This window comes from Crocuta crocuta, unplaced genomic scaffold (assembly GCF_008692635.1).
Source record: "Crocuta crocuta isolate KB4526 unplaced genomic scaffold, BGI_CrCroc_1.0 scaffold219, whole genome shotgun sequence".
Taxonomy (NCBI): Eukaryota; Metazoa; Chordata; class Mammalia; order Carnivora; family Hyaenidae; genus Crocuta; species Crocuta crocuta.
In genome coordinates, this window is record NW_027551572.1 from 8,154,019 (window position 1) to 8,176,192 (window position 22,174).

The 22,174-nt window shown below is 35.7% G+C and overlaps 1 protein-coding gene and 1 pseudogene across 2 annotated transcripts in view; one reads left to right on the top strand and one right to left on the bottom strand.

The window, feature by feature from the left end:
* SCRN3 (secernin 3) overlaps window positions 1–19,111 on the top strand; it is a 35,891-nt gene extending 16,780 nt beyond the window's left edge. For both annotated transcript variants that reach the window (XM_077751214.1, XM_077751213.1), the window contains 3 exons: window positions 10,314–10,476; window positions 11,689–11,869; window positions 15,931–19,111. In XM_077751214.1, coding sequence (XP_077607340.1) covers window positions 10,314–10,476; window positions 11,689–11,869; window positions 15,931–16,101 — 515 coding nt within the window. In that variant the 3' untranslated portion in view covers window positions 16,102–19,111. The remainder of the gene's footprint in view (window positions 1–10,313; window positions 10,477–11,688; window positions 11,870–15,930) is intronic.
* Window positions 8,573–8,671, bottom strand: LOC144220879 (U6 spliceosomal RNA; annotated as a pseudogene).
* Window positions 19,112–22,174: the final 3,063 nt, after the last annotated feature.

Below are 22,174 nucleotides of genomic sequence, written 5' to 3' on the forward strand. Positions count from 1 at the left end.
TATGACTCATACTCTAGTTAACAAATTCCCCATTACTTAGGTTATGTTTAGTTTTTCATTACTGAAAATTATGTACTATGCTTATAGCTTATTTATATTAGCATTCATGATTATTTTCCTAGAATGTGTTTCTAGAGGTAGAATGTAGGGTCAAAGCAAATTCATGTTTTAAGGCTTTTGAAACACATTGCCAAAATGGCCACCGGAAAAGTTACATCAATTAAAATTTCCACCAGCAATATTTGAGTGCCATTCTAATATACTTATCAATGTGGGATACTATTTTTGTCAACCTTGATAAATTGTGTAGGCAAGAATGACATGTTATTATTTTATTTATTTATTTATTTATTTAAAGTACATGTGTTTTTATCTTCATGTTTTTTTGCTATGATCTCTATTTTTATCCTCTCCTAGAAACAGTTTTTAAATATCCCATTGCCTTTATTATTTATTTTTAATTAATTAATTTTTAAATTTACATCCAAGTTAGTTAGCATATAGTGCAACAATGATTTCAGGAGTAGATTCCTTAAACCCCCTACCCATTTAGCCCATCCCCCTCCCACAACCCCTCCAGCAACCCTCTGTTTGTTCTCTATTTATGAGTCTTTTATGTTTTGTCCCCCTCCCTGTTTTTAGATTACTTCTCCTTCTCTTCCCTTATGTTCATCTGTTTTGTATCTTAAATTTCTCATATGAGTGAAGTCATATGATATTTGTCTTTCTCTGACTAATTTCGCTTAGCATAATACCCTCTAGTTCTATCCACATAGTTGCAAATGGCAAGATGTCATTCTTTTTGATTGCCGAGTAATACTCCAGTGTGTGTGTGTGTGTGTGTGTGTGTGTATACCACATCTTCTTTATCTATTCATCTGTCAATGGACCTTTGGGCTCTTTTCATACTTTGGCTATTGTCAATTGTGCTGCTGTAAACATTGGGGTGCATGTACCCCTTTGAAACAGCATACCTGTATCCCTTAAGTAAATAGTAGTGCAAGTAGTGCAAATAGTGCTGGGTTGTAGGGTAGTTCTAGCTTTAATTTTTTGAGGAAGCTCCATACTATTTTCCAGACTGGCTGCACCAGTTTGCATTCCCACCAGCAGTGCAAAAGAGATCCCCTTTCTCTGCATCCTCGCCAACATCTGTTGTTGCCCAAGTTAATGTTGGCCATTCTGACAGGTGTGAGGTGGTATCTCATTGTGGTTCTGATTTGTATTTCCCTGATGATGAGTGATGTTGAGCATCTTTTCATGTGTCAATTGGCCATCTGGATGTCTTCTTTGGAAAAGTGTCTATTCATGACATTATTTTAAAACATAAATCGTTTACTAGTGAGATTAGACATATTCTTATGTTCGTTGAAAATTTGTGATTTTTAAATTCCCTGTTCATTATGTTTTCCATTTTTATATTACTACTCTTTTAAAAAATGTTTATTTATTTATTTTGAGAGAGAGAACACAAGCACAGGGAGGTGCAGAGAGAGGAGAGAGAGAATCCCAAGGAGGCTCCCTATTGAGAGCACAGAGCCCAATGTGGGGCTCAATCTCATGAACCTGAGATCGTGACCTGAGCCGAAATCAAAAGTTGGATGCTTAACTGACTGAGCCAGCCATACCCCCCTAGTTACTACTAACTCTTAAAAAAATAACTTGTAATATATCTTTGTCCCTTTGCCTCCAAAGAACTCCAGAAAAATTACTTTTATTTAAAAGATCATTGAGTGGGGCTCCTGGGTGGCTCAGCTGGTTAAGCGTCTGACTTTGGCTTAGGTCATGATCTTGCAGTTTGTGAGTTTGAGCCCCGCATCAGGCTCTGTGCTGATAGCCGAGAGCTTGGAGCCTGCTTCAGATTCTGTGTCTCCCTCTCTCTGTCCCTCCTGCAGCTCGTGCTCTGTCTCTCTCTGTCTCAAAAATAAATAAACATTAAAAAAAAGATTATTGAGTGATGGAGAACTACTAAGTGGATCATTCCACTAATATTCCAAAATATGTGACTAATATATTCCTTCACTTGAAGGATAATATGGTTCTGTAAATCAATGAGAAAGCAACTACTTAGAGATAGGTCAGTGATTGATATTTGCCACTTAGGTATTCATTAAACAAAGTAATTATATGTTATTTATTTGGTATGGCAGAAAAAATTTTGTGACAATGTTTTTAGAATGCCTTAATATCATTGTCTTCAAAGTATTTAGTATCTTACTTACATTTTGCTTTCCAGAAAAATGTCTTTTCATTGAAAGATTTTCTATAAAGTTTCTTAATGTTAGTTTATTGTTTAATAAATAGGTTATTTAAATATTCTTTTTTTATGTGGATAGATATATAGGATATGCCAAAATGTGTTATTCTAAGGATTATAATTTTAGACTTATTATTGTAGAAAGTAGAAACTGAGTAGCAATTGCAGCAATATCTATTCCCATTTATCAAAATCTATCAAGAGCTAGACACTGTGCTGAGTGATTACATTATCTTCTCTAAGGAACTAGGTGAATTAGGTATTATCTTCATTTTATGAGTGAGGAAACTGCTCTTTATTTATCTACTCTATGAAACTGAAAAAAAAAGGACTCTCTTATTTGAACTTAAATTTCTCTCAGCACTTAGTTCCGTGTTTGCAGTAGTATGTTGTGTGTTTCATAAGTGTTTTGATTAAGTTAACAGAGGATTGTTAGTTGAATTAAGTCATAACTTACAGATAATGTAACAAAGATCGCTGTTGTGTACTTTTTTTCTGGAAATAAACTTAACGGCTCAGGACATAAATTAGCAGGTATTCCTAAAAAATGAAGAATAACAACACATAATTCAGGTGGAGAGGAAAATGTCAAGAATCCTAAGGTTTAGGGTAGTTGGACAAAAGAAAGAAAAAAACAGAGGTAATTATAAATTAATTAGCCACTGGATCATAATAATTAATTGTTATATTTAACTACAAGATAATTGAATTACTGATTTGAAATGCATACATGATTATAGCAAGAGTTGTATCTGACATGAAACTTATTTTTCTTCCCAAGAAAATATTCATCCAGCTTTCTGGGCTTTGCCAAAAGAATAAATGTCTTTCCCATACTTTCATAGAAAATTGTCTACTAGTACATTATAGTTAATTTTTCCTATGATTTTTCTAGATGGAAGAGCCTATCTCTCTTCTTTCCAGCTACCTGATAGCTATTAACTGTGCTGCATGTATATCCAAATTGTATCTATATTCACTCATGTATTTTAAATAACGAGTTTAAATTGCAATGAAATTGCACCCTGTGTTTTGCATTCATTTTCCTGAACCCTGCTACTGCAGTCTCAGTACTTATTCAATGCTTGCTAGTGGATTACTTATAGCTATCCTACTCAAGTGATCATGTAAATCCTCCCTTCATTTTGAGAATTGTAGGTTTTGAATACAGAAAACATTTTCATAATACCTGTATTATCGCAGTGTTACAGTTCTGACACTGTTTTCATTAAAACTTGCCATTTAGAGGAATTTAGATTTGAACCATTTTAAAATCTCACTAGGTGCAGAAGCTGTGTGTCTGATAGATAGGAGTGGTTGGTAGGCTTTTGCTTTATTGTTTGGTTGTAATGTTAAGGGCTGTTTTCAGGTATACCCACTTTTTTTCTTCCTGCATTTTCTCAAAATTAACAGAATGATTTATGCCTATAACAAGTTTTTTATAAATTATTTTTCTTGAATTTGAAGTCACAGCTATCCTGTGGAGAAATGGAAAATTTGCTATGAACATAAAACAGTTGGTAACATGTCGATTGACTGAGGGCAGAACCTTAGATTATTTTATATGGAAGTGAGTTTTATTTTAATTTGAAATGTCACAAATTTACATTTTGAGTACAGAGCTGCTGTAAGCTTTTTCTTTTAATTATTCCCATATATCACAGGAATGAGGGGCAGAAATTCTTGCTTTTTATGCTGTCTTTGTCAATTATTTCATTTTTTATTCCTTTTTGTCGTAGCAGGATATTAGGAGAGAGGAAACAAAAACCTGTGGTCAACCAACTGTGTTAAATCAAAGTTATTTGTTTCTTCAGAACTAATTTTAATGCAATAGTTAAACATTTTCTTTCTTTTTTTAAGTCTATTTATTTTTGAGGAAGAGAAAGAAAGCAGGGATGGGCACAAAGAGAAGAGGGAGAAAATCCCAAGCAGGGTCTGTACTGTCAGTGCAGGGTCTGATACAGGGCTTGAACTCACAAACCATGAGATCATGACTGAAGCTAAGACCAAGAGTCAGATGCTTAACTGACTGAGCCACCCAGGTGCCCCTAAACATTTTCAATATAAAGTATCTGAAATTATCTAATACCAGAAACTATATGTTTTATGTTTTTTTAAGCTGTATTTGTTACAGTATGGGTCTATCATGTTCATTACTGTTATTGAGAAATCGATACTACTTGAGGGTAAAAAGAGACTGATGGAAGGCACCGTAATGGAGGGTTAAAAGCACAGAGCTGGACTTCTGCTTCTGGTTATCAAGGAGTAACTAGTATTAGACCAACCTCCCCCAAGAATACCTATAAAAGCTGGAGGAATAAAACAAAAAAGCTTGAGGAATAAAAGCTACTGTTTGAAGGCATAGGTGAACACCCAAAACAGGACATGAGGGCCTAGATCAAACATACTGAGAAAAGACCACCTACACCATGAGAAGCACGTGACCTTCTTGTCACAATTTCTCCTTACAGCAATTATTGACTTCTAAGCAGCACATATGTAGGATGAGATATAAGTGGTTGCTAACTGCCTAAAAAGCTAAGTAGAGATGTGGAAATCTCACAAGGCCTTAGGGACAAAACTTAAATTTGATTGCCAGTCAAGAAAAGGCCTGGGACCCCCCGCGCCCCCAGGCTTTCAGCCCAGAAAAGCTACACTTAGGGGTAAGAAGAAACAAGGACTAGACTAGTCTCAACTGGATCAGTAGGTAATCTACCTATATTCTGTGTGTTTGCTAGAAGAAAATTAAATCCTCTATTGAGGAAAATATGAAGAGCTTCTACAAATTTTCATCCATAGTGTTCAACATTGCATAAAAAATATATCAGACATTCCAGGTAATAAGACCAAGAGAAAGCAGACAGTAGAAACTAACCCATTGGTATTCACAAACTAGCTTTGTTGCAGATTATGAGTCTGGAGTTCTCTCTTGTCTAGCAAGAGAGCAGATGTAGAATTGAATATGAGAGAGGCTAATATCCAGGCGGAGACAGGAGGCCTGAAGAGGGGTTTTGTCTCTGTATTTATTGAGCTCTCAAGATCTTATACACATGGTGAACGTGAAGAAAACAATCAGATAGTAAATGTTAACTTGAGTGTGTAAGAAGCAAAGGGTCTGGGGGAAAGTGGAGTCTGTGATCAAAGCACAATAGTATATTGGTGCCAGATGGAAAGTAACTTCCTGCAGGTGATCTAACAAGTTACTCGTGATCCCATTACAAAACCTCACTAGTTAACCTTGGGCGCTTTCACCCCTCAGTGGCAGCTTTCTGCCCTAAGCTTTTTTCTGCTTAATGACTAACTTTGAGCGCTTTTGCCCCATGGTGGTGGCTTTCTACCCTAAGCTTTTTTCTAACCCATTTATGTAAATATAAGGAATTCTTGAACATATTTCCCCACATAGCTTTATCAGACACAGACTTAAATTGGTATTTAACGTTTATTTATTTTTGAGACAGAGAGAGACAGAGCATGAGCTGGGGAGGGGCAGAGAGAGAGGGAGACACAGAATCTGAAACAGGCTCCAGGCTCTGAGCTGTCAGCACAGAGCCCGATGCGGGGCTAGAACCCACAGACCGCGAGATCACGACCTGAGCTGAAGTTGGACGCTTAATCAACTGAGCCACCCAGGCGCCCCTAAATTAGTATGTTTTATATGTTCAAGAAAATGAGATGAATAGACAGAGACTTTCATCAGAGAACTGGAATCTATAAATAGAATCAAATGAAAATAATAGAACTATAGCATTCTAATTACTGCAATTAAGAATTCAATGTATTGGTTTAATAAAAGATTAGACATAGCAAAGGAAATTATGAACTGGAAGATCACTAGAAACTCTCCTGATTGAAGCAGAGAGATAAATATAGACAAGAGTTTAGAAAATATAAAATATAGTTTAGAAAATATAGACAAGAGTGTGAGAGCCATCTCAGACTCGGTGAAAAGGTCTCGCATATATGCAGTTGGAGTCCCTGCAGGAAAGGACAGAGAGTATGGAGAGGCAAAAGCAATATTTGAAGAGATACTGGCTAAGAATTTTCCCAAACTAGTAAAAGTCATTAAGCCACAGCTTCAAACTCTACAAATTACAAGAATAAATAAAAAGAAACCATACCTGGGCACATTATAGTAAGATTTCTAAAGGAAAAAACCCAACCAAATAACAACCAACAGAGAGAAAAATCTTAAAAGCAGTGAGAGAAAAGATGTATATTATCTTCAAAGGACCAAACATAGGACTGACTGATAGCTTTTTAATAGATGGGAAAGAATCCAGAAGACTTTAAAGGACACCTTTAAAGAGATGAAGACAAATAATGACTAGTCATTTAGAATTCTATACCAGTGAAAATCTCCAAAAATGAAGTTGAAATAAAACAAAATTTGTCACTAGCCAATTGGTACTAGAAGAAATAGTGGAGTCATTTTTCAGGCAGGAAAAATGATCTCATATAGATGCAAGGTAAGCAGGAGTGAATGAAGAGCAACAGAAACAGGAAATACATGAGTAAAACTAAATGGTATTGAAAATTTTAAATGATAATTTTATGACCAATGGCCATAGCTACAGTGTTCACAATCTGTTGTGCATGGATTTTGTGTCGTATTGAGACTATGTTTCCCACAGGCTGCTCCTTGCCAATGACTGAAAGTGGCAGGGCGACTCCATTCCTGGGATCATAGGACTCCCTCAGTGGCTGATTTTGGGTCAAGGACCCCCTGATAGCTTGCAAAAGTTTTCTTAGTTGGAAGGACACTTCCAACTCAACTTTTCTTCCCTTTCATCCTTCCAAACCCAGGTTGAGAATTCTATCATAGTCTAGCTTCCTCCCCATTTTCTCTTACAGGCATTTCCCCTCGTAGTCATTTTCTCTAATAAAGTCCTTTTACATTTAACCATATGTTGTGGCATCTGCTTCTCAAAAGACTCAGGTAAACACAGTAGAATTAAATGTCTGAGCATAGCACAAAAGATGGTAGGCAGTAATTGGAGTTAAAGTGTTGTAAGGACCTTGGGTTAATTGAGAATTAATTTAAGGCAAACTGTAATAAGAGAAACTAATAAAATGATAAAAGAATGTATAAATAATAAGCTAATGGGGAGAAGTAAAATAATAATTACTTGAAAAATTCAAAAGAGGGCAAAGAAGGAGAGAAAAAGAAAAATACCTGGAATAAATACAAAACTAAAAATATAATGGTTGATTTTGTCCTCTATGGAATTTTTCTTTTTTTTTTTTAATTTATTTAATGTTTATTTATTTTTGTGACAGAGACAAACAGAGCACAAGCAGGGGAGAGGCAGAGAGAGAGGGAGACACAGAATCTGAAATAGTCTTCAGGCTCTGAGCTGTCAGCACAGAGCCCAAAGCAGGGCTTGAACTCACAGACTGCGAGATCATGACTTGAGCTGAAGTCAGATGCTTAACCAACTGAGCTACCCAGGGACGTAGTCTTTTTATCATTAAGTGTAGTGTTAGCTGTAGCTTTCTGTAGATTCTTAACTTTATCAAGTTAAGGAAGTTTCTCTCCATTTCTTGTTTGCTGAGAGGTTTTGTAATGAATAGATGTTGAAGTTTATTAGGTATTTTTTCTGTGTCAACTGATATGATTCTCTTTCTTCTTCAGCCTGTTAATATGGTAAGTTACATTGATCTTCACATATTGAACCAGCCTTGTATCCTTGGAATAAACCTACATTATTCTCCATAATTTTGTCTTCTATATTGCTGATTCACTGCTCTGCTTCATCTGTCCTTGACGCTGTGGAATACATTCGAGATTGTATCTCAGTTATAGCATTTTTAATTTTGTCCTGACGAGATTTTACTTCTTTTATTTCTGCAGAAAGGGATTCTTTGCTTTTTTCAACCCCAGCTAGTGTTCTTATTATCGTGATTCTAAATTCTGGTTCAGATATCTTGCTTATATCTGTGTTGATTAAGTTCCTGGCTGTCATTTCTTCCTTTTCTTTCTTTTGGGGTGAATCCTTCATTTTGTCATTTTCGAGGAAGAAAAATAATTAATAAAAAAATTAAAATTAAAAAATTAAAAACATCACAAAAAATCAAATGAAAGAAGCTAGATCCTAGGTATCTTTTGGCCTGGTTTTGAAAGAAGCTTGTTAGAATAGAGAATAAAAGGAAAGAAAAGAAAAAAAAAAAGTAAGAAAATGTTAAAAAAAATTTTTAAATGTGTGCAATAAAATAGAATAAAATGAAATGAAGAAAGTAAAATAGAATTTAAAAATTATTTAAGAATCTACTCGTAAAATCATTGNTAAAATTTTCTCTTTCTGTATCCCAAGAATAAGAAAAAATATGCAACGCTTCATGAATTTGCACCCTTGCATAGAGGCCATGCTAATCTCCGTATTATTCCAATTTTAGTATATGTGCTGCTGAAGCGAGCACTTCAATGTGTTGCTTTAAATGGCTGTCATATTGTACCAGTTTTCTTTTGATAATGAGAATTTCTTGTATGAAAGCTTTTAAACTTATTCTGAAACTCTTCATGAAAGATCCTTTCTGAATTGTAACTGGTTACCTCCAACTGAAATTGGATCAGGGGACTTTCACTTTACATTCACAGAGCTACATATCTGTGGCAAAGTGCATCATTATCAATCTGCCTGTCTATCTTTCCATTTCCTAGGACAGTGCCTGGCATTTAGTAGATGCTCAGTAAGTATTTGTTGAATGAATGAGAACTAAATAGAGAAAAACTCCATTCTTGTCTTTAGAGAATTTATAATCTAGTGATAGAGATAGAACCTATATGTGCAGAAAATCAGGAATGCTTATAGGAAAGGAAAAGCTTATTTCAGTTAATCTTAATGATAAGTTTTAATTTGAAGGAGTTTGGAGGCACCTGGGTGGCTCAATCTGTTAAGTGTCTGACTCTTCATTTGCCTCAGGATATGATCTCATGGTTCATCCTGTTTAGCAGAACCTGCTTGGGATCCTCTCTCTCCCTCTCTGTCTGCCCCTCCCCTGCTCGTGCTCTTTCTCTTTCTCAAAACATAAATACTTTTTAAAAATGAAGGAGCTTTAATTTGATTCAGAGGGAACTGAGAGTCAAATTTTAGGGAAGAGAATTATGACGTGAGTAGAAGATATTTGGGCTACTTTTGGAGGACTGCATTGTGCAGGGGGTAAGAGTCTTCATCTTGTCATGAGGTAATTAGATCATGAACCACATCCTTGAGCATGGATATGTATAGCAAGGAGCAGAGATGTCTGAAGGCACAATTGGTTTTTAAAATTTTTTGGTGGAAATGCCTTGCAAATATGGAACTCTGAGGTTCTCTATAACCATGGTCATGTTGTGTTTGCTAAAGAGATAAAAGGTTTTTTTTTCTAAAATAAAAAACTCCTTAAAATATTAAACTATATATATGAAAGCAGAAAACAAAATATAATGCCATCTGTTTTCATCACACACAGTGGGCGCTTAAATGTTTTAAGTAGTCCAGCAAATTTATGTTCATTAAAATCCCATTAACTAATAAATAATCTGTTTTGATTCCTTCATTCCCACTCAGGTTACAATTCACACTTTTAGATAAGAGTATTAGTATCAGCCACAGAAATTACAGGAAAAAGAGTATTTTATTTTATAAGGAACACCTTGTATAATATTGGAAACCAAGCACTATATTCTTTTAATATTTTGTTTCCAGAATGGATAGACTCAGATAATAGTTATTGATATTGTCAGTTCACTGCTAACTAAACATACCTTAGAATTTTTTGTACAAGATTGAGTGTAGTTTGCATTTCTGATTTCCTCTTCTTAGGAAGTTATAGATTGTACCTGATAATAATGGTTTTGAGATTTAGTGTATTTTATATTTTTAAAGAAATCTTCCTTGTGATAATGGAATGAGACTAGTCTAATAGTTATGATACAAAGTTTGTTTGTAGTCAATCTCTAATTTATCCCTAGACGAATATCTCATGTTATATATTATCAACAGAGAAAGCAGTTCATGTTTGCAATATGTCAACCTCCAAATTCATATGTATTTGATGATTTTTAAAATGATTTCCCTAGGAAATATAACTTTTGAAACAATGATGGAAATTCTCCGAGATAAACCAAGTGGCATTAATATGGAAGGAGAGTTCCTGACCACTGCAAGCATGGTTTCTATTTTACCTCAAGACTCCAACCTTCCTTGCATTCACTTCTTTACAGGGACTCCTGATCCTGAGAGGTAAAATCACAAAATACTATAAACCAACAAGGGGTCAGGGGCTAGGGTAGTCATCAGTCTGTTGGTGATTATGCCAGGCTAAACTTTTCTTACACAAATATGACAATTTTTGGATGCATTTTCTGGTCAGGTTGTAGGCTGCCATTTCCATATGTGCATTCTTGCCATATCTATTCTCATTTTTTAGGGCAAAAATGTTAATAGTTTCTTGTATGCAGTTATCCTTACTCCCTTTGCCCAAATATATTTAAAATTGTCAAGAAAAGGGGCGCCTGGGTGGCTTAGTCGGTTAAGCGTCCGACTTTCACTTAGGTCATGATCTCGCGGTTCGTGGGTTCAAGCCCCGCGTCGGGCTCTGTGCTGACTGCCAGCTCAGAGCCTGGAGCCTGTTTCAGTCTGTGACTCCCTCTCTCTCTGACCCTCCCCTGCTCACGCTCTCTCTCTCTCTCTCTCTCTCCTAGAAATAAATAAAACATTAAAAAACATGTGTTTAAAATTGTCAAGAAAAGAAAGCAGATGATTTTCTTTTGCAGATTTCAGCATTACAATATTAGATGATTAAAAACAGTAAGAAGATTAAATGATGTAGTTGTGCTGGATTTAGATGGTTACTTATCCGCTCATATATAGAAAATACATACATGTAAAACATAAACTATCAGTAGGTGAAGTTATATCTAAAATTGGATTTTAGATATGTTAAAATTGTCTTAAGTCATTAATGTCTCTCACAGAACTAAATGCATGTTACATTGAGAAATGATCTTATATTCACTATTTGCTAGTGTTATAGTCTTTCAGGTTAAGATAATTTCAAGAAGATGGAGTGAGACTTGGGAACACCTGATTAATACTGCTGCTGTGAGTTCATTCCAGATCCTAATCCTCTATCTGTGACATTGAGGATTGTTTTTACCCTTCAACAGTAGGGTTTTTGTTGTAGGAGATGATGGACTATAATTTCACTTGACACCACCAGGTCCTTTGTGAGGTTAATGGAAATATAGGGCTAAATAAGTGTGATGCCAGCCCCAAAGGAGAGCTAATGTACCAGGACAGACATCGATGTAACTAGTATGACAGGAAAAATTAGTATGTAAGAAATTAATAGGAACTTCTAACTACAGGGAATCTTAGAAGATATACAATAGTGCTAAATATTTTCCTATCCCCGCTATCCCCACCAGCCAATTTTATGACTTTTTCTTCAAGATCTGTTTTTAAGCCCTTCATATTTGTGCCAAATGTTTCACAACTGTTGGATACCAGTTCACCAACATTTGAGCTTGAAGATCCAGTCAAAAAGAAGCCACGTTTTCAGTTTAAGCCTGACAGAAGACACCTACTGTACCAAGAACATCAACAGGCATTGGAAGTAATAGACAAAAAGGAGGTATGATTAAATTATATTCTCTGTTTTATCATCAAGAACAGTTTAAAATGTGATTCAGTCCACATTTTGAACTTTAGAATTTCACCTTTCTTTCCTTCCTTCATGTAAAAATAGGTTTAAAAATAGTTTAGAATCTCTCTCAAAAATAAACATTTAAAAAAATAGTAAAAACTTAAAAAATAATAATAAATAAAAACAAAATAGATGCTTCAATTATAGTAGAGCTCAAACAAAAGATTAAAAATAAGGTCATTACTCTTATAGAATAAAGGAATTTTTCAGTTAGTGGTGAATTGCCATAACCAGTTATAGGGTAGGTACTGAGAGAAGAAGTATACAAGAAGAAAGTTGCTAGAAAGCATAATTAAAATTTGAACCATTATAGGGCAGAACTCCACAAAACAAAGATTCTTAATCTGAACATGGACTCTGAAGTCAAATTGTGTGATTTTTTTCTGAAGAAACACTACATTACATATGAGTAGGGAAAATATATTTTGTCTATAAATGGTATTGGAATAATTGGTCAGCTCTTGGAAAACAAGAACTTCATAACATACACAAAAATAAATTTGGGGGGCACTAGGTGGCTTAGTAAGTTAAGTGCCAGACTCTGATTTCAGTTCAGGTCATGATCTCAAGGTTCATGAGTTTGAGCCCCACGTTGGGCTCTGCGCTGACAACATGGAGCTTGGTATTGTCTCTGGACCCCCCCATATGCACACACACACTCTCTCTTAAAATAAATAAATAAACATTAAAAAATAGAAACAAATACCAGAAAAATTAAAGAATTAAATATTTTTTTCAAACATACACATATATACTAGAAGAAAATACAAAAGTTATATTTACTTTGAGGTGAGGCTGGCCTTTTGTTTTTGTTTTTGTTTTTTTTTTACAAATAGTTTATTGTCAAATTAGTTTCCACATAACACTCAGTGCTCATCCCCACAAGTGTCCTCCTCCATGCCCATCCCCCCTCCCCCCCACATCCATCAGTCCTCAGTTTTTGTCAGCATTCAAGAGTCTCTCATGGTTTGCCTCTCTCCCTTTCCCCCACCATTTCCGCCCTTCTTCTCCCCCTTGTTCCTCCGTCAAGTTCCTCCTAATCCTCCTATACGTGCAAACATATGATATTTGTCCTTCTCTGCCTGACTTATTTCGCTCAGCATAATACCCTCAAGGTCCATCCATGTTGCTACACATGGCCAGATTTCATTCTTTCTCATTGCCACGTAGTATTCCATGGTATAGATAAACCACATCTTCTTGATCCATTCATCTGTTGATGGACACTTAGGTTCTTTCCATGTTTTGGCTGTTGTTGAGAGTGCTGCTGTGAACACTGGGGTACATGTGCCCCTGTGCATCAGCATTTCTGTATCCCTTGGGTAAATTCCTAGCAGTGCTATTGCTGGGTCCTAGGGGAGTTCTATTGTTAATTTTTTGAGGAAGCTCCACACTATTTTCCAGAGGGGCGGCACCAGTTTACACTCCCACCAACAGTGTAGGAGGGGAGGCAGGCCTTTTGAAGCATGAAATCAAGATGCCTTCAAAGGAAAAGACTAACAAATGTAATTGACTTAACTTAAAACTTTTGTCTCACAAGAAAGTTAAATAAATAATAAACTGAGATAAAAAATTTGCAATATAACAAAGACTCAAAATTCACATATTTTTGCCTCTTTGAGGCAAAAGACAAAAACCACCAAGAAACAATTGAAAAATAGGCTAAGGAAAAGAACAGGCAAGTCATTTAAGAGGAAATACTAATGGCCAATAAACATCTGAGAGACTTTTCAATCTCATTAGTAATCCAGAAATGTAAATTAAAACTACCAGTAGCATTGACTCTTTATATGTCATAAAAATGGACTAGAACCAGAGAAAGACAAATACCATATGATTCCAATTATATGTGGAATCTAAAAAACAAAACAAATTAATAAACAAAAAGCAGAACTAGACCCATAAATACAAAGAACAAAGAGATTGATGGTTGCCAGATGACAGGGGGCAGGGGATGGACAATATGAGTGAAGAGAAGAGAAAGATATAAATGTCTAGTTAGGGAATGAACGCCATGGGGATAAAAGGCACATAAGGAGTATAGTTCATTGTATTGTGATAGCTTTGTATGGTGAGAGATGGCAGCTACACTTGGGGTGAGCATAGTATAATATAGACTTGTCTAATCACTATATTGTATACCCGAAACCAATGTTAACATTTTGTGTCAACTACAGTAAAAAAAGTATACTAGAATCCAGCTCTTTGACACTTCTTATTCTATTGTTTTCCTACTACTTTCTGTTGTCAGTCAACATTTAATGGCTATTAAATAAAGCCTACAATGCTAAAAGCTTTTAAATTTTAATTTCAGTATTACTTAGAAAAATGTCAATCATCAATTTAACAAACATTTAATAATAAGTCTACAAAACCAATCTTCCAGGGGTGCCTGGGTGGCTCAGTCGGTTGAGGGTCCGACTTCGGCTCAGGTCATGATCTCACAGTTCGTGGGTTCGAGCCCCGCATCGGGCTCTGTGCTGACAGCTCAGAGCCTGAAGCCTGCTTCGGATTCTGTGTCTCCCTTTCTCTCTGTCCCTCCCTCCCTCACGCAGTGTCTCCCTCTGTCTCTCAGAAATAAATACATGTAAAAAAAAAAAAAAGATTAAAACAACAAACCAACCTTCCAGAAACAGTATTGAGGAGAAAGGAAGCTGACAGTGCTTGAGAAAGCGATTAGTGGCAGTGTGGAGGCTACTTGGGGAGAAGTGAGGGAAAATCCCTCCAGAGCAGACACTCTTGAAACATATCACTGAGGAGCTTGAGCAAAGGCAAGAAGGCCCAGGGGGCTCATTTCTCACAGGGCTGCGCTGAGTCTGGAGTGTAAGCCAAGCCCATGCAGGGAAGACACCACTGGCTGGTAGACTGGGCTCTCATCAGCATACTTAATGCCCCTAGAACACATTGCTTGCCTCTCACTCCCTTCCACCAGGCTACAGGAAGTGTTTACACTGTGAATTATAAGTGAAAACAAAGTAGTCCAAGTTAAAGCAAGTGTCAAGAATTCACAGCAATAGGAGGTCTGGACAGAGTTCTCTGCTTTAAGTGTAAGCAAAGCAGGTGGGGGAATGGCAACTGTGCAAACATACTACAGACAAAAGCAAGTAAATAATTACCTGGAGGACAATTGACTTCATTCATTTTATGTAGAAAGAATGTAAATGTGTATATCTTGAGGAAGCAAAAGGAATTACAGCAATAGAAATCAGGAGCTGGTTCAAACAGGTGCAAAAGGGTGTAAATGGCCAATCTTTTCCCTCATGGAGGGAAATCAGTTAATGGTTCTGTAAAATACCTTTAGCTAGCTCTTCCACTTCTAATTTATATTCTATCTCTGGGGCAGAGAGGGAAGAAAGCTGAAGTTGTATGGATATTAGAAAATTATTTGTCAATCTGTCTGTCTGCCCAAAAATATATCTGCTTATTTCTAGAGATGAGATTTTGGATGATGTTAATTTTCTATAGTGCTTATATTTAAAACTAATAAGCATTTACCATTTAAAAAAAAAAAGGGAGGAATCATAGAGAAAATGTCTTTTCTTTTAGTTGTTCTTTCCCTTGAATACTACTGTTCTTTTTCCTTTGTTTAATCTGATAATATTGATCTTAAATATAGAAGATCCACCTTCATAAAAATATCTTAACCTAAATTTTCAGCAACATTCCCCAGACACAATATCATAGTTTCAATGGTCCTGTAAATTTGTCTTTTAAGTTTCTTGCTTATAGACTAACCGTACGCAATTATTCTTATCTTTTCTACTAAAAATACCTAATAAATTGGGGTTAATCCATTGACTCAATATAGAACAAAGATTTTCCCCAAAGAGTTTCGTTCCTTATTATATATAAAGAATAAGAGATGGGGAGCCAGACTAGAAAGGAGACCCAAATGAAAAAAAACTTGTCTGTAGAGGTGGGTTGGAATTTGGTTAGACTCATATGTGTGTGTGTGTGTATTTACTTATTTTTATTTTTTCATTGTTCAGGAAAAAGCCAAAACCATGTTGGACAACATGAGGAAACTGGAGAAAGAACTTTTCAAAGAAATGGAATCAATTCTTCAAAACAAGCATCTTGATGTTGATAAAATTGTTAATCTCTTTCCTCGGTGTGCAAAAGACGAAATTAGAATTTATAAGTCAAACATGAGTCCTTAGAGGTCATATAAATGGTCAACAATCTTCCTCAAAGTCAGAATCTATCACCTTGGTAAATGATATAACCTAGTTTGAGTAGGTCTGATTATTATTTAATAGCATTTACGTAGTACCCTATTAAAACTGCACACAGTCTTGCTGAAATATTGAGAAAGAAAATAATATTGGAATTAGGCACGTATATCATGGAATGGCCAGGAGGTATTTCAGGTATTTGTGTGTGTGCGCGTGTGTGCGTGTGTGTGTGCGTGTGTGTGTTCAGCCATAATACCTTTTTAAAAATTATAATTAAATATCCAATCCTGCATAAAGTATGAAATGTTAAAATAATGAATGGATTTATATTTAGTATAGTTATGTATTGTCCTCAATTTTCTCAATTACAGCAAGAAAGCAGATTTTTCTTTAGTAATAGAAAATATTATTTCTTAAGTAATGAGTTTTTTCTCATTAGGCAAATATTAATCATCTCGAACAAAATTTTCCAGATTTACACATTGTCTTATTACAGTGTATTAATCCTGCAAAGGCACTTTTATTAAACTCAGACATGCTTTTTGTCAAGAGCTGGCACCAGAGAGCTTTTAGCTGTAATTATTAAGTACTTTTTCAGCCTTGCACCTTTATAGACTTTTATGTTAATATTTTTAGAAGAGCTTGTCTGGGGGATTAGGAAATGGGATAAGGGAACCAAGACCTTAGGAGATACTGTTTCTATGTCTTGAATCTTTCTCAAATTTTATTTCTGTTCACTCAGTGAAAATAGCAACAGGAATGAGATAGTGGCAGTGAAATAGAATTATTGGTGTACTATGAACATTAAGACCATTATAGTGAATAATGTATTATGAACATTATTAATAAGTAATATCTACCCAAAGTTTATAAAACGTTGTTAAAGTTACATAGAGATGACCAAGTAAGACTCAAAGTGCAACTATAAACAAAAGAATTGAACTCAACACTATTGGTTTCTAGAAATATCTATTTTAAGTTTCCTACTATATTATCATATTTATCGGTTGCTATCATTGTAATTAGGATTATTACTAAAGTAGTAGATGATTAAAGAAAATTTCATTTTTTAAATTCTCTCATAAAAACCATTATGTGCTTGATTTTGCTCATCTAATATGGGGCTACCATTACAAAAGGAAAGAGATTTGTCTTAGGTACTCAGTTAATTATGTTTGCCTTACTTATGGTTCAGTGACAGGTTCTCAAATCACAAAGACCCTTGGCCAACCCCCATATACCTCCTTTCTGTCTCTTCATATATGAGGAAACTAGGGGTAAGCAGTCTGTTCATTTATCCAGGAACACATACTTGAATCTTACTTCTCTCTCTAGGGCTCGCTTGTTTTCTCTTTCTCCTCCCACACCATCCTAGACTCAACTAGCACTATCTCTCACCTGCTGTTAACCGTTCTACACCCATTTTTGTTTTTTATCTCCATTCACATCGGTCACTGTAGCCAGAGTGATCTCTTACGAATGTAAATGTAATAATAAATTTTCTTCCTAAAACTTTTTAAGAAAATATTTTATTTTTTATAGCAGTTTTAGGTCTAGAGGAAAACTGAGCAGAAAGTACAGAGTCCCCACATACCTCCTGTCCCTCCTCCAATGTTCCCCCTCTGTCAACATCCCACATTAGAGTAATATACTTGTTACAACTGATGAACCTACAATGACATATCATTATCACCCTAAATCCATAGTCTACATTCGGGTTCACTCATTGTACCTTCTATGGGTTTGGACAAATGTATAATGACGTGCAGTAATGAGTATCATACAGAATAGTTTCACTGCTATAAATATCATCTGTGCTCCATCTGTTCATCTCTCCCTCCCCCTAATCCCTGACAACTACTTACCTTTTTATTATCTCCACAGTTTTGCCTTTTCTAGAATGTCGTTGGAATCTTTAACAGATTTGCTCTTTAACTTACTTAGTAGTATGCATTTAAGATTTCCTCCATGTTTTTTCATGGCTCGGGAGCTCCTTTCTTTTTCAGTGCTTGTGGATATCTTGGTTGCTGATACCCCATCATAAAGCCATAGGTCCTACTGCAGGACACCTTAGTTGCTTCCGTGTTTTTGGCAATTATGAATAAAGCTGCTATAAACATCTGTGTGCCGGTTTTTATGTAGACATAAGTTTTCAATTCATGTGGATAAGTACTCAGCAGCATGAGTGCTGGATGGTATGGTAAGAGTATGTTTAGTTTTGTAAGAAACTGCCACACTGTCTTCCAGAGTGACTACCATTTTGTATTCCACCAACAGTGAATGAGAGTTTCTGTTGTTCCACATCCTAACTTATCATTTGGTATTTGTCAGTGTTTGAGATTTTGGCCATTCTTATAGGTGTGTATTAGTATCTCATTATTTGAATTTGCATTTCCCTGATGACATATGTTGTAGAGCATTTTTTAATATGCTTAATTGTCCTCTGTGTATCTTCTTTGGTAAACAGATACCTGTTTAGATCTTTTGCCCATTTTAAAAATCAGGTTGTTCATTTTCTTATTGTTGAATCTAAAACTCTTTTAAAGAGTCATTGAAATAAGTCCCAGTCCTTAATAACTATCGAGATATTGCTAATCTGCCCCATCTATGTCTTATTATACTTTTGCCAGTTTTTTTCATAATCCCCTTTATCTATTTCACCCATCCCCCCATCCACTTCCCTTCTAGCAACCACCAGTTCTTCTCTGTATTTAAGATCTCTTTCTTTTTTGTTGTTGTTCCTTTGTTAAATTCTGCATATTAGTGAAATCATATGATATTTTGTCTCTTATTTCATTGGCATTATACCCTCTAGGTCCATCCATGTTTTTGCAAATGGCAAGGTTTCATTCTTTCCTATTGCTAAATAATATTCCATTGTATATATATACCATATCTTCTTTATTCATTTATCAATGGATACTTGGGTGCTTCTGCATCTAGGCTATGTAAATAATGCTGCAATAAACTTAAGAGGTGCATATATCTTTTCAAATTAGTGTTTTTATTTTCTTTGGTTAAATACCCAGTTGTGGAATTACTGGATCGTATGGTAAATCTATTTTTAACTTTTAAAAAAATGTTTATTTTGAGAGAGAGACCGTAAGGGAGGGGTGGAGAGAGAGAATCCCAAGCAGACTCCAGCTGTCAGCGCAGAGCCCGATGTCGGGCTTGAACTCACAACCTGTGAGATCATGATCTGAGCTGAACTTAAGAGTCAGACGCTTAACCGAAGCCACCCAGGTGCCCCTCTATTTTTAACTTTTGAAGGAACCTCTGCACTGTTTTCCACAGTGCCTGCATCAATTTGCATTTCCACTGACATGTAAAGAAACCCCTGTACACTGTTGCCTTTTTAGAAAGCTTTTACTATGCTGCTCTTTTTTTTTTAAGTTTATTCATTTATTTTTGAGAGAGAGAGGAAGCATGAGCAGGGTATGGGCAGAGAGAGAGGCACACAAAGAATCTGAAGCAGGCTCCAGACTCTGAGGCTGACAGCAGAGCCCAAGGCAGAACTCAAACCCATGCATCTTGAGATCACGACCTGAGCTGAAGTCGGATGTTTAACCAATTGAGCCACCCAGGTGCACCTGCTCTTTCAGGTATTATTTTTAATGTTTCAAGTTTTTTTTTTTTTAAATTAGTTAACATATAGTGTAAAATTAGTGAGAATTTAGTGATTCGTCACTTACATAACACAGTGCACATCATTATTAATGCCCTCCTTAATATTCATCATTTAGCCTATCCCCCACCTACCTCTCTCCATCAACCCGCAGTGCTTGGAGTATAGTGAAGAGTCTCTTTAAACATTTTTAAAAAATATTTTTTATTTTATTTCTTTCTAGGAGAGAGAGAGAGAGCGCGTGAGCAGGGGAGGGTCAGAGAGAGAGGGAGATACAGACTCTGAAATAGGCTCCAGGCTCTGAGCTGGCTGTCAGCACAGAGCCCGACGCGGGGCTCGAACCCACGAACCACGAGATCATGACCGAAGCGAAAGTCAGACGCTTAACTGACTAAGCCACCCAGGCGCCCCGTTAAGAGTCTCTTTTATGGTTTGCCTCTGTCTCTTTTTTTCCCCCCTTCTTCTATGTTCATCTGTTTTGTTTCTTAAATTCTACATATGAGTGAAATCATATAGTATTTGTCTTTCTTTGACTGGCTTGTTTAGTTTACTGTGCTGCTCTTTCAAATCCTTGAATATGCCCAGTTCCTTCACAGTGGCTGTGCCGTCTGCTTGCACCATTCATTTCTTGTGCTCTTCTTTATGTAAGTAGTTGTTTTTATCCTTTAGAATTTTGCTGAAACATGAGTTCCTCAGGAAAGTTTTCCCCGAAACACAAGGTCAAGTCTGTTGTTTCGTACTCTTAGAGCCACGTGGTTCTGATCACAAGTGTAATTATATGTTTCACATCTATCTTTCACAGTAAAATAGAAGCTTTATGAGGTTAGGAACCATCTTATTCCCACTTTTGTGTGCTCAGTATTCAACATTGTGTTGGCACAGGTTAGATGCTCAATAAATATTTGTAAAATGAACATTCGAGTGCTGATGGAAATAATTTACCCAGTCCTCTGTAAAGTTGAGCAAATTAAACAGTCTATCTGTACAACGTGGTGACCTTTGTTAAGCCTCAGGTAAACCTACTGCCTTTTTCCATATTCAAAATGGGAATAATAACTCCCTAAATAAAGACAGGGATTATTATAAGGATATGTGAATTAATTAAGAAACAGTTTGGGAGACTTTCACTATGTAAATCCAATATGGTATTTGGGTTTTGGTAATTGTGTGGGTAATTAATGCCTTATAGTATACTTTAGAAAATTTAAGGTTTTCTTAAATCTCATGTGTTTCTTAGGAGTAAAATATAGTAGCTGATATTAAGCCTTTTTTTTTTTTTTGGTTAACCCTTCAATGATGTGGTTTATTACTTACCATGATATAATAAACTAAGGGAATAACTAATAAATTGAGTGCCTTATGGAAAGTTACTTTGTTTGATCTTTGTTGAAAACATCAATATATATATCAGTCTTCAACCAAAAATTTTTTTTATTTTTAATTCCAGTACAGTTAACATACAATGTTATATTAGCTTCAAGTATACAATAGTCAACAATACCATTTATTACTTTGAGCTCATCAAGGTAAGTCTACTCTTAATGCCCTTCACCTTTTTCACCCATTCCCCCCCTACCTCCCCTCTGAAAACCACCTGTTTGTTCTGCATCGTTAACAGTTTGTCTTGGGTTTTTTTTTTTTTCTGTTTTGTTTCTACAATTTCACATATGATGAAGTCATATGGTATTTGTCTTTCTCTGACTTATTTTGCTTAGCATTATACTCTCTAGCTACATCCATGTTGTTGCAAAAGGCAAGATTTCATTCTCTTATGGCTGAATAATATTCCATCATATATACCACATCTTCTTTATCCATTCATCTATCGATGGACACTTGGTCGTCTATTACAAATAATTCTGTAATAAACATAGGGATACACATATCCCTTCAAATTAGTGGTTTCATATTCCTTGGTTATTCTTGCATATTCTTCATATTCTGGGTAATTGCACCCAGTAGTGTGATTACTGGATCATACGGTAGTTCTATTTAAAATTTTTTTTCTCTGTTTTTAATTTTTTGAGGAACCTCCATACTGTTTTCCACAGTGGCTGCACCAGTTTGCCTTCCCACTAACAGTGCAAGAGGGTTCCTTTTTCTCCACATCCTCGCCAGCACTTGTTGTTTCTTGGGTTTTTGATTTTAGCCATTCTGACAGGTGTGAAGTGATATCTCATTGTGATTTTGATTTGCAGTTCCCTGATGATGAGTGATGTTGAGCATCTTTTTATGCATCTGTTGGCCATCTGCATGTCTTCTTTGGAGAAATGTCTGTTCATATCTTCTGCTGATTTTTAACTGGATTGTTTTTTTAGTGTCAAGTTGTATAAATTCCTTTATATATTTTGGATACTAACTTTCATTGGATATATGATCTATAAATATTTTCTCCCATTCAGTGGGCTTTTAGTTTTGTTGATCAACCAAAAC